At 37.4% G+C, this 12,455-nt stretch overlaps 1 protein-coding gene across 1 annotated transcript in view; it reads right to left on the bottom strand.

Annotated features, from left to right (window-relative positions):
- LOC123508821 (hemolymph clottable protein-like) overlaps nucleotides 1-12,455 on the bottom strand; it is a gene marked incomplete in the record, with an annotated part of 154,330 nt that overhangs the window by 105,666 nt on the left and 36,209 nt on the right. The window contains 1 exon segment of the mRNA XM_045262747.1: nucleotides 5,856-5,923. Within this exon segment, the coding sequence (XP_045118682.1) occupies nucleotides 5,856-5,923 (68 nt within the window).

The following is a 12,455-nucleotide window of genomic DNA, read 5'->3' on the forward strand; positions in this document are numbered from 1 at the left end:
GCTATTCACCACCACGGTCGTCCGCTGGTCACCCAGCCAATCTTTCCTCTACGGAAAGAGCTCAGAGCTCGTAGTGACCGATCATCAGGTAGGACTGAGACCATACCACACTCCACACATCGGGAAAGCGAGACCACAACCCCTCGAGTTACATCCCGTACCTATTTACTGTTAAGTGAACAGGGGCTACACATTAAGAGGCTTGCCCATTTGCCTCGCCGCTTTCCGGGACTCGAACTCGGACCCTCTCGATTGTGAGTCGAGCGTGCTAACCACTACACTACGCGGTGTGTGTGTGTGTGTGTGTGTGTGTGTGTGTGTGTGTGTGTGTATGTAATTCACTAAGGTTACCTGCTGGTCACCCAGCCAGTCTTCCCCATCACGGAGCGAGCTTAGAGCTCATGACCGATCTTCTGGTAGGGCTGAGACCACAACACACTCCACACACCGGGACAGCGAGGTTACATCCCGTAACTACTTGTTGCTAGGTGAACAGGGGCTACACATCAAGAGGATTGCCCATTTGCCCTGTCTCGCCTGGAACTTGAATCTGGACCTTCTCGATTGTGAGCCGAGCGCGCTAACCACTGTACTACGCGGTGTGTGTGTGTGTGTGTGTGTGTGTATGTGCATTTACCTAGTTGTATTTACCTACTTGTGAGATACAGGAAAAGAGCCACACTAGGCTTGTGCTGCTGTCCTGCATCCTGATCACTTTCTATCAAAAATTTTGTTTAATTTTATTTATAGTCTCTGTACACACCGTTTAATCATCAAGTTTGTTCCACGCTCCTATACATCTGTGAGTAAAGCTGTATTTCTTTATGTCAAATCTGCAACAACTCACTTTCAGTCTTCTTCCATGTCCTCTAGTGTTCCTCATATCAAGTTTCACTAGATCATCTCTGTCCAGCTTCTCTGTCCCTTCCAGTTTCCTATATAGTGCTACCATATCACCTCTCCCCCTCCTTTCCTCCAGTGTAGTTAGTCCCAGTTTTTGCAGTCTGTGTGTGTGTGTGTGTGTAATTCACTGTTTGATCTGCTGCAGTCTCTGACGAGACAGCCAGACGTTACCCCACGGAACGAGCTCAGAGCTCATTGTTTCCGATCTTCGGATAGGCCTGAGACCAGGCACACACCACACACCGGGACAATAAGGTCACAACTCCTCGATTTACATCCCGTACCTACTCACTGCTAGGTAAACAGGGGCTACACGTGAAAGGAGACACACCCAAATATCCCCACCCGGCCGGGGAATCGAACCCCGGTCATCTGGCTTGTGAAGCCAGCGCTCTAACCACTGAGCTACCGGGCCGTGTGTGTGTGTGTGTGTGTGTGTGTGTGTGTGTGTTTGTGTGTGTGTATGTGTGTGTGTATTTTACCTAGTTGTATTTACCTAGATGTATTTACCTCTAATTGTGTTTACCTAGTTGTATTGTACAGGGTTCGAGCGGGGCTCATAGTGTCCTGTCTCCACGTCTCCATTTATCCATTTTTTCTTTAAAGTTATGCACATTATGTGCTGTAACAACTTCATCACTCAATGCATTCCACTTTTCCACCGTTCTATGTAGAAAACTGTATTTTCCAATATCCTTAACACACTGCCACATCCTAGTCTTTACACATCCTATTGTCCTTCCAGTTTCTTCTGTCAACACCATCAGCTCTTCCTTGTCAATCTTTTCAATACCATTTACTATTTTATACATTGTTATTAGGTCTCCTCGTTCTCTTCTATCTTATAAGCTTGGCAGTCACATTTCCTTTAGCCTTTCCTCATAAGTTAAGTTCTGGGACCATCTTTGTTGCTATCTCCTGGATCCGTTATAATCTTCTTATATATATATATATATATATATATATATATATATATATATATATATATATATATATATATATATATATATATATATATATATATATATATATATATACATATATATATATATATATATATATATATATATATATATATATATATATATATATATATATATATATATATATATATATATATATATATATATATATATATATATATATATATATATATATATATATATATATATATATATATATGTGTGTGTATGTATATATATGTGTGTGTGTATTATATATATTATATATTCAAGCTCGGTGACCACACCACTGCTGTATATTCCAACTTTGGACGTATCATGCTCGTAACAATTTTTTCATCATATCTTTATCCAAGTATTGAAATACCACTCTGATATTAGTCAACATTTTATATGTTAATTCAAATATCTTACTTATGTGTTTTCTGGGTTTCAGACCTCTTTCCTCTTTAGTCTTCATTATTTGTTCCTCTCCCATTAAATAGTTCCATACGGGTTTTCTCTTACTCTTTCCTAATTCCATTACGTGACATTTCTTGGCATTCAACTCTAACTTCCATTTCTTACTCCACTCATAAATTTTGTTTATATCCTCCTGCAGCAGCAAACGGTCCTCTTGGCAATTTTACATCATTAGCAAACAAATTAATGTAACTGGTTACCTTATTTTGCATGTCATTTACATATAACTGAAACATAATGCGAGTAAACACTGACCCTCGTGGCATTCCACTTGTTACTTTACCCCAAGATGATCTCTGATCACAGTTCTCATCTCTCTGTCCTTCAAGTAATCCCTCTTCCAATCTAACAAAGTTCCTCTCAGTCCTCCTATGCTCTCTAACGTCCATAGTAGTCTGCCATGAGGGACTTCATCAAAAGCCTTTTTTATGTCCAGATATACCATGTCCACCCATCCATCTCTGCTCTCTAGTCCTTCTATTACTCTTAGATAGAAACTTAATAAGTTCGACACACATAATCTTTCTGTCCTGAACCCAAGTTGTCTGTTCGATATAATTTTTTTTCTTCCAGATATTTAACCCACTTTTCTTTGATAACAATTTCACGTATCTTCCCCACAACACTTGTAAGTGACATTGGTCTGTAATTTAATGGCTCAGTTGACTTTCCTTCTTTGAATATTGGGATTATGTTGGCTTTCTTCCATTCCATTGGTACCCTCTCTTCTTTTAATAAACTTGTAGCCATTTCCAAAATTGGATCTAACATCTGCTCTTTACATTCCTTTAGTGCCCAGCATGATACACTATCCGGCCCCATTACTTTTCTAACATCCAAATTATCTAGTAGTCTTCCAATATCTTCTTTGTGCACTATGATTTCCTCTAATCCTCGGCAACGCAATGTCCTTTTTGGTTCTGTAAATCGCTCTTCTTCAATGAATACAGTTTTGAAACCATCATTCATTATTTCACTCATTTCTTTTGCTGTTTGGTATGTCTTCCTCCTTCGATTATTTTTTCTATTGTTTCCTTATTCTTCATCCTACCATTTATAAATTTGTAGAAAAACTTGAGCTCATGTTCGCTTTTTCGCACCACATCTTTCTCAAGGTTTTTTTCTTCTTCTCTCCTTACTCTAATTTATTCATTTCTCGCATCCTTATACTACTGTCTGTTGTTTTCATTTCTTTGCTTTTCAGTTTCTTCCAAGCTATATTTTTTCCCCTTTTAGCTTAGCTTTAGCTTAGCATTGTACCAAGCATGTATACTTTTCTTTACATATAGGTACGTATTCCTTCATTCTTTCGTTATATTTCTAAAGGAATATTTCATATTTTCCCTGTATTGTCCTTCCGTTCATAATGTTCCTCCATTCAATATCAGCAAAAATATTTCTTAACTTTTCAAAGTCTGCTCGCAACATGTAGTCTTCAGTATATCGTTTTGTTTCTTTATCTCTTGCACCTCCTCCTTCATCTCTTGATTTATTTGATATATATATATATATATATATATATATATATATATATATATATATATATATATATATATATATATATATATATATATATATATATATATATATATATATATATATATATATATATATATATATATACGCACACACAATTATCAAACAGGTCCAAGGCAGCACACAGGAGTTGGACCAAGAAGTGAAGATAGTGATTAGGCTGGGAAGGTTTAGTGAAGGGGGAAAGAGACCAATGAAAGTGAGAATGAGATCGCAGGTGGCGGAGGAGAAGATTATGACAAGAAAAGGGAAACTGGCTGATGTTACTGAATTTAAGTATATATGGATAAAAAGAGAGTATGCTAAAAAATGAAACTAAGGGAAAAAACGAGAAAAGGACGGAGATCAAGAAAAAAATTTTCTACTGGAGGATTCCAGATGAGACTGAATAAATGGTATCTTCGGAAGGAGGTCATCGAATAGGTAAGAAATTGAGTGTGACTTATACTAATAAAGATGGGTTGTCATCCATTGTGTTGGAGGTTAGAGATTATTTGAAAGAGAAAAGACAGGAATGTAATGTGCATAGTAGAAACAAAACTAACTTTAAAGAAGAGGGATATAATAGCTGAAGAAGAGACAGGAAGGGAAAAGAGGGAAGAGGAGTGCTAATATTGGTTCGTGATATTATATGTGTGGAGGTTTGCAATATAGTGATGGCATAGTGGAAATAGTGGGAGTAACAATCAAGACAGGAAATTAAAAAAAAAAAAAAAGGAAGATCATAGTTATTTATGTGCCACCTAAGAGAAATCATGGAGACCTGAGGAGCATAAGGAAATGCAAAGAGGTGATAAAGTGCCTCGATAATATACTAAGAAGGGATGGAAAAATACTATTAATAGGAGACTATAACTGTAAAAGAGTAAACTGGAGAGAAATGGAAGTAATGGGTAACTCTGGATCGTGGAGAGAGATGTTAGAGTTGACTATGGTGAATACACTGGATCAGTGGGTGGAATAATCAATACGGTACAGAGGTGAAGAAGAAACATCGTTGTTTGACCTAGTATTCACGAAGAAGCCAGAGCCCCTCCCAGCATACAATACCTTAGTCCAATGGGAAGAAGTGATCATGTAACATTAGTGTTGGAAATGCAGGAAGAGGACGGGATAAGATACAGAGAAGACTATAAAAAAGAGAGAATAAATTATGCAAGAGCAGACTTTGAAAAGTTAAGAAATATTTTTGCTGATATTGAATGGAGGAACAATATGAACGGAAGGACAATACAGGGGAAATATGAAATATTCCTATAGAAATATAACGAAAGAATGAAGGAATACGTACCTATATGTAAAGAAAAGTATACATGCTTGGTACAATGCTAAGCTAAAGCTAAGCTAAAAGGGGGAAAAAATATAGCTTGGAAGAAACTGAAAAAGCAAAGAAATGAAAACAACAGACAGTAGTATAAGGATGCGAGAAATGAATATATTAGAGTAAGGAGAGAAGAAGAAAGAAACCTTGAGAAAGATGTGGTGCGAAAAAGCGAACATGAGCTTTTTCTACAAATTTATAAATGGTAGGATGAAGAATAAGGAAACAATAGAAAAAAATAATCAAAGGAGGAAAGACATACCAAACAGCAAAAGAAATGAGTGAAATAATGAATGAGGGTTTCAAAACTGTGTTCATTGAAGAAGAGGGATTTACAGAACCAAACTTGAATATCTGTTATACGTATAATCAGTGAACAATATGAAGAAACCCTGAAGTTTTTCCTATTGCTCATTCACCCATCAGTTACTAGAGTTACTAGACGGTGTAACAGTCTAGATGACTGTTACACCGTTGGCCACATCCAGTATTATCAAAACCTCTTATCTGCTTTTGTTTAGCCATCTATCTTACACATGATAATGGAGTAAGGATAATCGCACTGTAAAACGCTGTTTCTTGCGCTGACGATAAAACTAACACCAATTAATAAGAAATTATTAAGAACGATCCTATACTAAAATACAACGTAATTCCACTCATATATTTACCAATTGAAGCAGCTGCCGATCATAGTCTCTTCCTTGAGTCCGAATGAGAGACGAGAAGGATGTTGGTTCTGTAGAAGAGACGGCTTCATCAGTTTTGTGTTATTATTAAACATGTGATACTCTTTCATAAATAAGAGTATGTATTTCATGTTACATTAATTAACATGTTTTGTAAACAGAAAACATAACATTAGCCTTATGGATTAGAAAATTAACATCTCCAGGTACAGTTAAGATACTCTTAAGGATATGAAAAGCACAACAAGCTTAAGCTTCAGACAATCTTCTTCAAAATCCCCAGAGGGCAAGATGGCATGACTAAACTTTACACCAACTGTACAGTCTAGACATCTTACCACTACTTAGGACATGAGTTATATGATCATTACAAAAAAAAAAAAAAAAAAAAAATCAAATTATTGACTTTTTCCTAAAACATGTTCGTTGCGATATGACCCATTAGTGGGTCCTGGAGTACTATACATTCCTATGATATGACCCACCGGTGGATTGTAACATGATTTTTTTTTTTTTTTTTTTTTTGTTCAAGAATATAAATATAATTCGGATAATATTCGTTTGTTACTAAAACACACTGTGATATGTCCAAATAAACATAAGTCAGTATTCCTTTACAACAAAACTGAATAAGAATAACCGTGAATACAAACACCAAACTAAGAAAATAAACTAGTCAGATTCTTCCTTGTTCATCAGCCTTTTAAATAATACTTTTTTTTTTTCACCATAATACACAAGCTCCTGTTTGACATGGAAATGATACTGCATTGTGATAACTATTACATATCAGTAACACTTATAGAGCACTTATTATCACAAAATACATATCGCTGTGGTGGTAAAGTTCGCTCATCATGCAAAAAGTTGCTAGATGAGGTTAAAAAAAAAAAACAAAGAAGAAAGAAAAATAATATCACAGCAAAATGAGGAATCAGTAGTTTATTTTTTCTAATTAGTTTAGTGTTTGTATTCAAGGTATATTTTTGTTCTTCTTATATTAAAAGTGAACAATGAATTAGATATAGTTGTCAAACATATCAAAGTCGTCAATATGAATTATCCTGAATGATATTCAAGTTCTACTTCAAAATTATATATATATATATATATATATATATATATATATATATATATATATATATATATATATATATATATATATATATATATATATATATATATATATATATATATATAATCATACGCTTGGGTTAAAATTTATCCAACTTGAATTATATACAGTAAACACAATATCAATTTTGCTCTCAATGGGATGGAACCTATCCATGTCGCATGAAGTTTATGCCCACAGGTGGATTGCACCGCAACGATACTTTATATTTTCGTTTTAAGTCCGATATTACCCAATGGTGTCCATACAGTTTTAGCTTCCCAACGGACTCACCAGACATGTAAAAGTACGCATATCTCTTTTCACATGAATGGCTTGTGCTACACTGGTGTAACAAGACACAAGAGTTTTTGTTTCCGCATGAGAGGTTAGTCAGCTGCGCTGCTAACTGCACTGAACATGATAACGTCTCATCCTCCTGGTTACACCAATTGTTTAGCTGTTGCGCTCCTTCGATTACGACCTCCAGTCTGTATCTTGTTCTGTTGCTCCAGTCCTCTTAATGATTATCCAAAGCAGAGGTGATTCTGGTACTTTGCTTTTACTAATGAGAAATATCACAAACTCCAGTTATTTGCTAGATTCGCCAAATATAATATTTCACAGAAAATTGAGCCTACTAATCTTTTTTTTTTTCTTATTATCTTTGCAGATGTGTGGTGACTGGTACTCTATCATCTCATGTAATAGTAAAATGACAGGTATTTTCAAATATATATGAAATAAATGTTCAAATAGTACAATTAAAGTGCAGTGTATCTTTTTAAAACATGGGTTGGATTTACTAACACTCTCTACTTATGAATTTCATACGAACAAAAGATAAGAAGTCCATACGAACTCCCCTAATGTGATGCACTATAGTTTTCTTATGGTCACCATCTTGGATACTTTCTTTTTAAATCTGTTTCACTTCTCTGGTGCTAGATGGCATTAGTGCATGGTTGACATTTCATATAATGGCCTCTAAAAGAGATTATATTCATAACTTCGAAATCAAACTCTGATAATGAAATTATGTCTTAACTACCCAGCAAATATCAAGATTATGGACCCATACCAGCAAATAAGAGAACTATGACATAAAGACTTTTTTTAATCGACCCATTACACGGCCGCTACAAATTTTGTGCAACTGGGCCATAAGAGGCAGATCAACATCAGGCCAGTTACCAGCACCCTGCTAGTAACCTTATTACCATGGCAACAATATCTCCCGATGTGTTCGTGGATACCCTATCGCGGCAAAATGTTGCTCTGCTCATTGTCAAGTTTCATGGATCCCAGTCCAGTGCGGTTTCCACCAGAAACGTGGGTGCACATGATGTCATCAAGTCAAGTTAACCCATGCTAAATTGAATAAATTGCACTACTGAATCATATTTCCTTAAATATCAAGTCGCATTAAATAGAAATCGTGTTATTGAAACGCACGTTAACCGAGGGTTGACTGTGTATGTGCTTGTGTGTGTGTGTGTGTGTGTGTGTGTGTGTGTGTGTGTGTGTGTGTGTGTGTTTATATATATATATATATATATATATATATATATATATATATATATATATATATATATATATATATATATATATATATATATATATATATATATATATATATATATATATATATATATATATATATATATATATATATATATATATATATATACAGTACTCTTCAAAAGTTTTCGACCGCACCCATCCGTCCCAATCCCCTGCCAAGATAAGAGAAAACATATCAACTAAAATGTGTTTATTTATCTTAACTAATACTTGGTCAGACCACCCTTATTTTTGATAACACTGCAGAGACGTCTGGAAAGAGAAAGAGCAAGATTGTGGACGGTGGTAGCTGGTATTTTGTTCCAAGATTCAAGGTTAGTTGCCGCCAGCCGCAGAATGGAGCTGACATTCTTTCCTTGTAAATCTTTAGTAACTATAGCCCAGAGGTTTGGTTTCAATAGGGTTAATGTCTGGGCTACTCCCAGGCCAATCTTCAATAAAAGGTACCTGACAATCCTGCAGCCACTGGGCAACAGCCCTAGCAGTTTGAGGTGTTGCACCGTCCTGTTTTAAGACTCTGGTCGACATAACTCAAAACACGCAGGCAAATGGTCATTCAACAGTTTGTGATAAAGATTTCTGTTGCACGTCACATTAAACGTTACCTCATCCAAACGTAACATACTTAACCAGTGATTCTCAGTCCACTGAGCATAATTACGAACAAAGTTAACACGTTTCACTTTCTGGGTTTTACAGAGAAGAGGTTTCTTTGTGCACTTGTGGCTCATGTAACCCATGGAGGCGCTGTGACACAGTTCGCACAGAAACACATTGGAAGGCACCACTGTTCTCCTTTTCTTTTCAAGCGGTGATCGATACAGTATTCTCTACTGTACGTTTGAGTATGGTTATTGCCCTTTTGGAAGTCTTCCTTGGCCTCCCAGAGCGATGTTTGGTAACTAGCAACTCTTCACTGCCTCCCTCCCTCAATCGGAGCACAAACATTTTGACACTCGTTGGTCCACAACCAGTTAACTCACAAATTTCCTTAATTATGGGACCAGCAGCTTTTAAACCAATGATCTGAGCAATGGTTTCACGTGCTAAATCCTTCGATTTTGAGGGCTAAAAAATATATATGAGCATCACCCATTCGTCAAAGGGGACCTCGCAGTGCGGAGTGTCACAAACAACCTTTCTCTAGGAGTGCTCACAGCACACCAAGGAATATACAGAGAGGAAGTTTTGGTGTGGGTTAAAGTTTGGAGGACAGCGACGGTGCTGCCATCTGTTGGAAGCGAGTACTTTCATAGAAAACGTTGTTAGGAGTAACCTAAAATTTCTCCCATGCTTCCTCCCCCCCCCACCCCCTATTTTTCCCTGCATTCTCTCGTGGTTATGAACTTACAAGGCAAATAAAATATGTTTATATATATATATATATATATATATATATATATATATATATATATATATATATATATATATATATATATATATATATATATATACTTGAAAAACAGTGCGTCTATAGCGTACACGGTACAGGAGAGAGAAGACCCACAAAAGGAAGGTTATATCCACTTTACAACGTTTCAGGAAAATACATATCCCATCTTCAGGTACAAAAGGCACTGTAAAACCACACGTAAAACTTAAAAAAAAAAATGACCAGACGCAGTGCAGTGGTCCTGCTACTTGTTCCTCCAACAGGTAAGTGGGGAGGGAGACTGGCTTAACAGTATTTATAGGCTCCTACTCACTAAATGGCAAAATCTGATTGGTTCACTAAGAATTTCCTATCCAATACAAAATATAGTACAAAATTCTAATCTATGACAGATAAGAATTTTGTACTATATTTTGTATTGGATAGGAAACACTAGCACTGTTTCCGTAGTCTCAGGCGATTTCCGTGGTCTTTTTACTCTTCTGTCAACTCTTTCCGTCGTCTTGAGTCAGACGGAACGCATCGTTTTCGTCTAGCGCCAATTTTTAGTCAAAATAAGAACTATGGTTTCTAATCAACACTTTTATTAAAAAAATATTTCTTTTTGTTAAACCGAAGAATGCTATTATCATGACAAGATATTTAAATGAATTGATGAATAAATATTTGTATATATATATATTTTTTTTTTTTTTTTTTCTTCTTCTTCTAGCCTAGCAATGAAAAGTTCCTCAGTTGTTTGTGTACATTTCCAGGGGAGTGCGAATGTGCGACGCTTTTGAATATTTCCAAGGCAACTGGCCAAGATGAGCAGTGGACAAAACACACTGACGAATTTCTCATAGAGAGTATTAGAGGTCACCGTTGCCTTTGGGATCACAGAACAGCTGATTACATTATAAGGTGCAAAAAAAGCCGCGGCTTGCTGGGGTGAATGAGGAGCCATGTTTGTTTACAATCGACAAGCGCAGCAAAGGCGGAAGCAAACTCGTGTGTGACGGCCACCGTCTGCAAAAGTTGACAGTCGTCAGAAAATTGACAGAAAAAGAAGACGGTAAAGTGCTAGTGTGACGCCGCCTTTAGGGAACCTCGCTTCTAACAGATGGCGCGCGGGTCGCAGGTAGTAAGAGGGCGAGGGATGGGGGGGGTCCCTCAGCGGGGGAGGATGAGCGCCGTTACAACAAGATTCAAACAGTCAGTGACTGTCAGTCTGACTCAGTCAGTCATGGGAAGGAGCGCAAGGCACATTAACCGCCTGGGCCACACCACGCTCAGTGCTCACTTGCATCGCCTACGTCTGTCTTGTGACCCCTTCTACCCTTAGTGTAGGACTACCCTTGAGGCCACCTCTCCTGGCAACCTGCTGTCCTTCGCCTTACTTGTGCCTTCTTGAGGAAGATCGGCCAGCTACCACGCCTGTGATACCCACACAGGACTAAGCCAGGGCTCATAAGGATTCATAGATTTTCGTGGCCTCTTTTGAATCCTTATGAGCCCTGGGGTAGTCCTGTGTGGGTATCACAGGTGTGGTAGCTGGCCGGTCTTCCTCAAAAAGGTACAAGTAATGCGAAGGACAGCAGGTTTCCAGGAGAGGTGGACGCCTGAGGCCGCCAAGAGGGTGGGCAGGTCGAGTGTTGTGATGGCCAGGAGCGTAATGCAGTGTGTCCTATACCATGGGCAGAAATGGTCACGAGACAGTCGACGTATCCGATGCAAGTAAGGAGTATAGAGTGGCCCAGGCAGGGGCGGGCAGAAAAACGCATATTTATATATATTATATATATATATATATATATATATATATATATATATATATATATATATATATATATATATATATATATATATATATATATAAACATGTTTTATTTGCCTTATAAGTTCATAACCACGAGAGAATGCAAGGAAAAATAGGGTGTGGGGGAGGAAGCATGGGAGAAATTTTAAGTTACTCCTAACAACGTTTTCTATGAAAGTACTCACTCGCTTCCAACAGATGGCAGCACCGTTGCTGTCCTCCGAATTTTAAGCCACACCAAAACTTCCTCTCTGTATATTCCTTGGTGTAGCCTCAGGCTGTCATATTGAGGGGACATTAGCTGCCCGATTGTCTTCTAATCCGTAGACTCTTTCAAAGTTCTGGGTGGATTTCCATAGCCAGTGATTTTATTATGGCTAATAGCAGAGTTGGGACAGGATACCATAGCCCAGATCACTGCTTTGAAGGAAGCTGCCCACCAAACTAAAGAAGTGAGTGACTATCTTGGTCTGGCTAGATCAACAGTGCGGAAGTGGTATGCGCGCTTTTGTGAAAACGGATGCACGCAAACTCCAGCCACCAAAAAACGTTCAGGACGGCCTAGAAAAACATCTTCAAGATCTTTGACAATGATCAAGCGTGCCCTGGAGAAAAGTTCTCATGTTACAGCCAGAATAGTGAAAGAACAGAACCCTGGGGTGTTAGGAGAAGTTTCAGTAAGGACTGTATCAC

The sequence above is a fragment of the Portunus trituberculatus genome, chromosome 25, assembly GCF_017591435.1.
Source record: "Portunus trituberculatus isolate SZX2019 chromosome 25, ASM1759143v1, whole genome shotgun sequence".
In the NCBI taxonomy this organism is placed as follows: Eukaryota; Metazoa; Arthropoda; class Malacostraca; order Decapoda; family Portunidae; genus Portunus; species Portunus trituberculatus.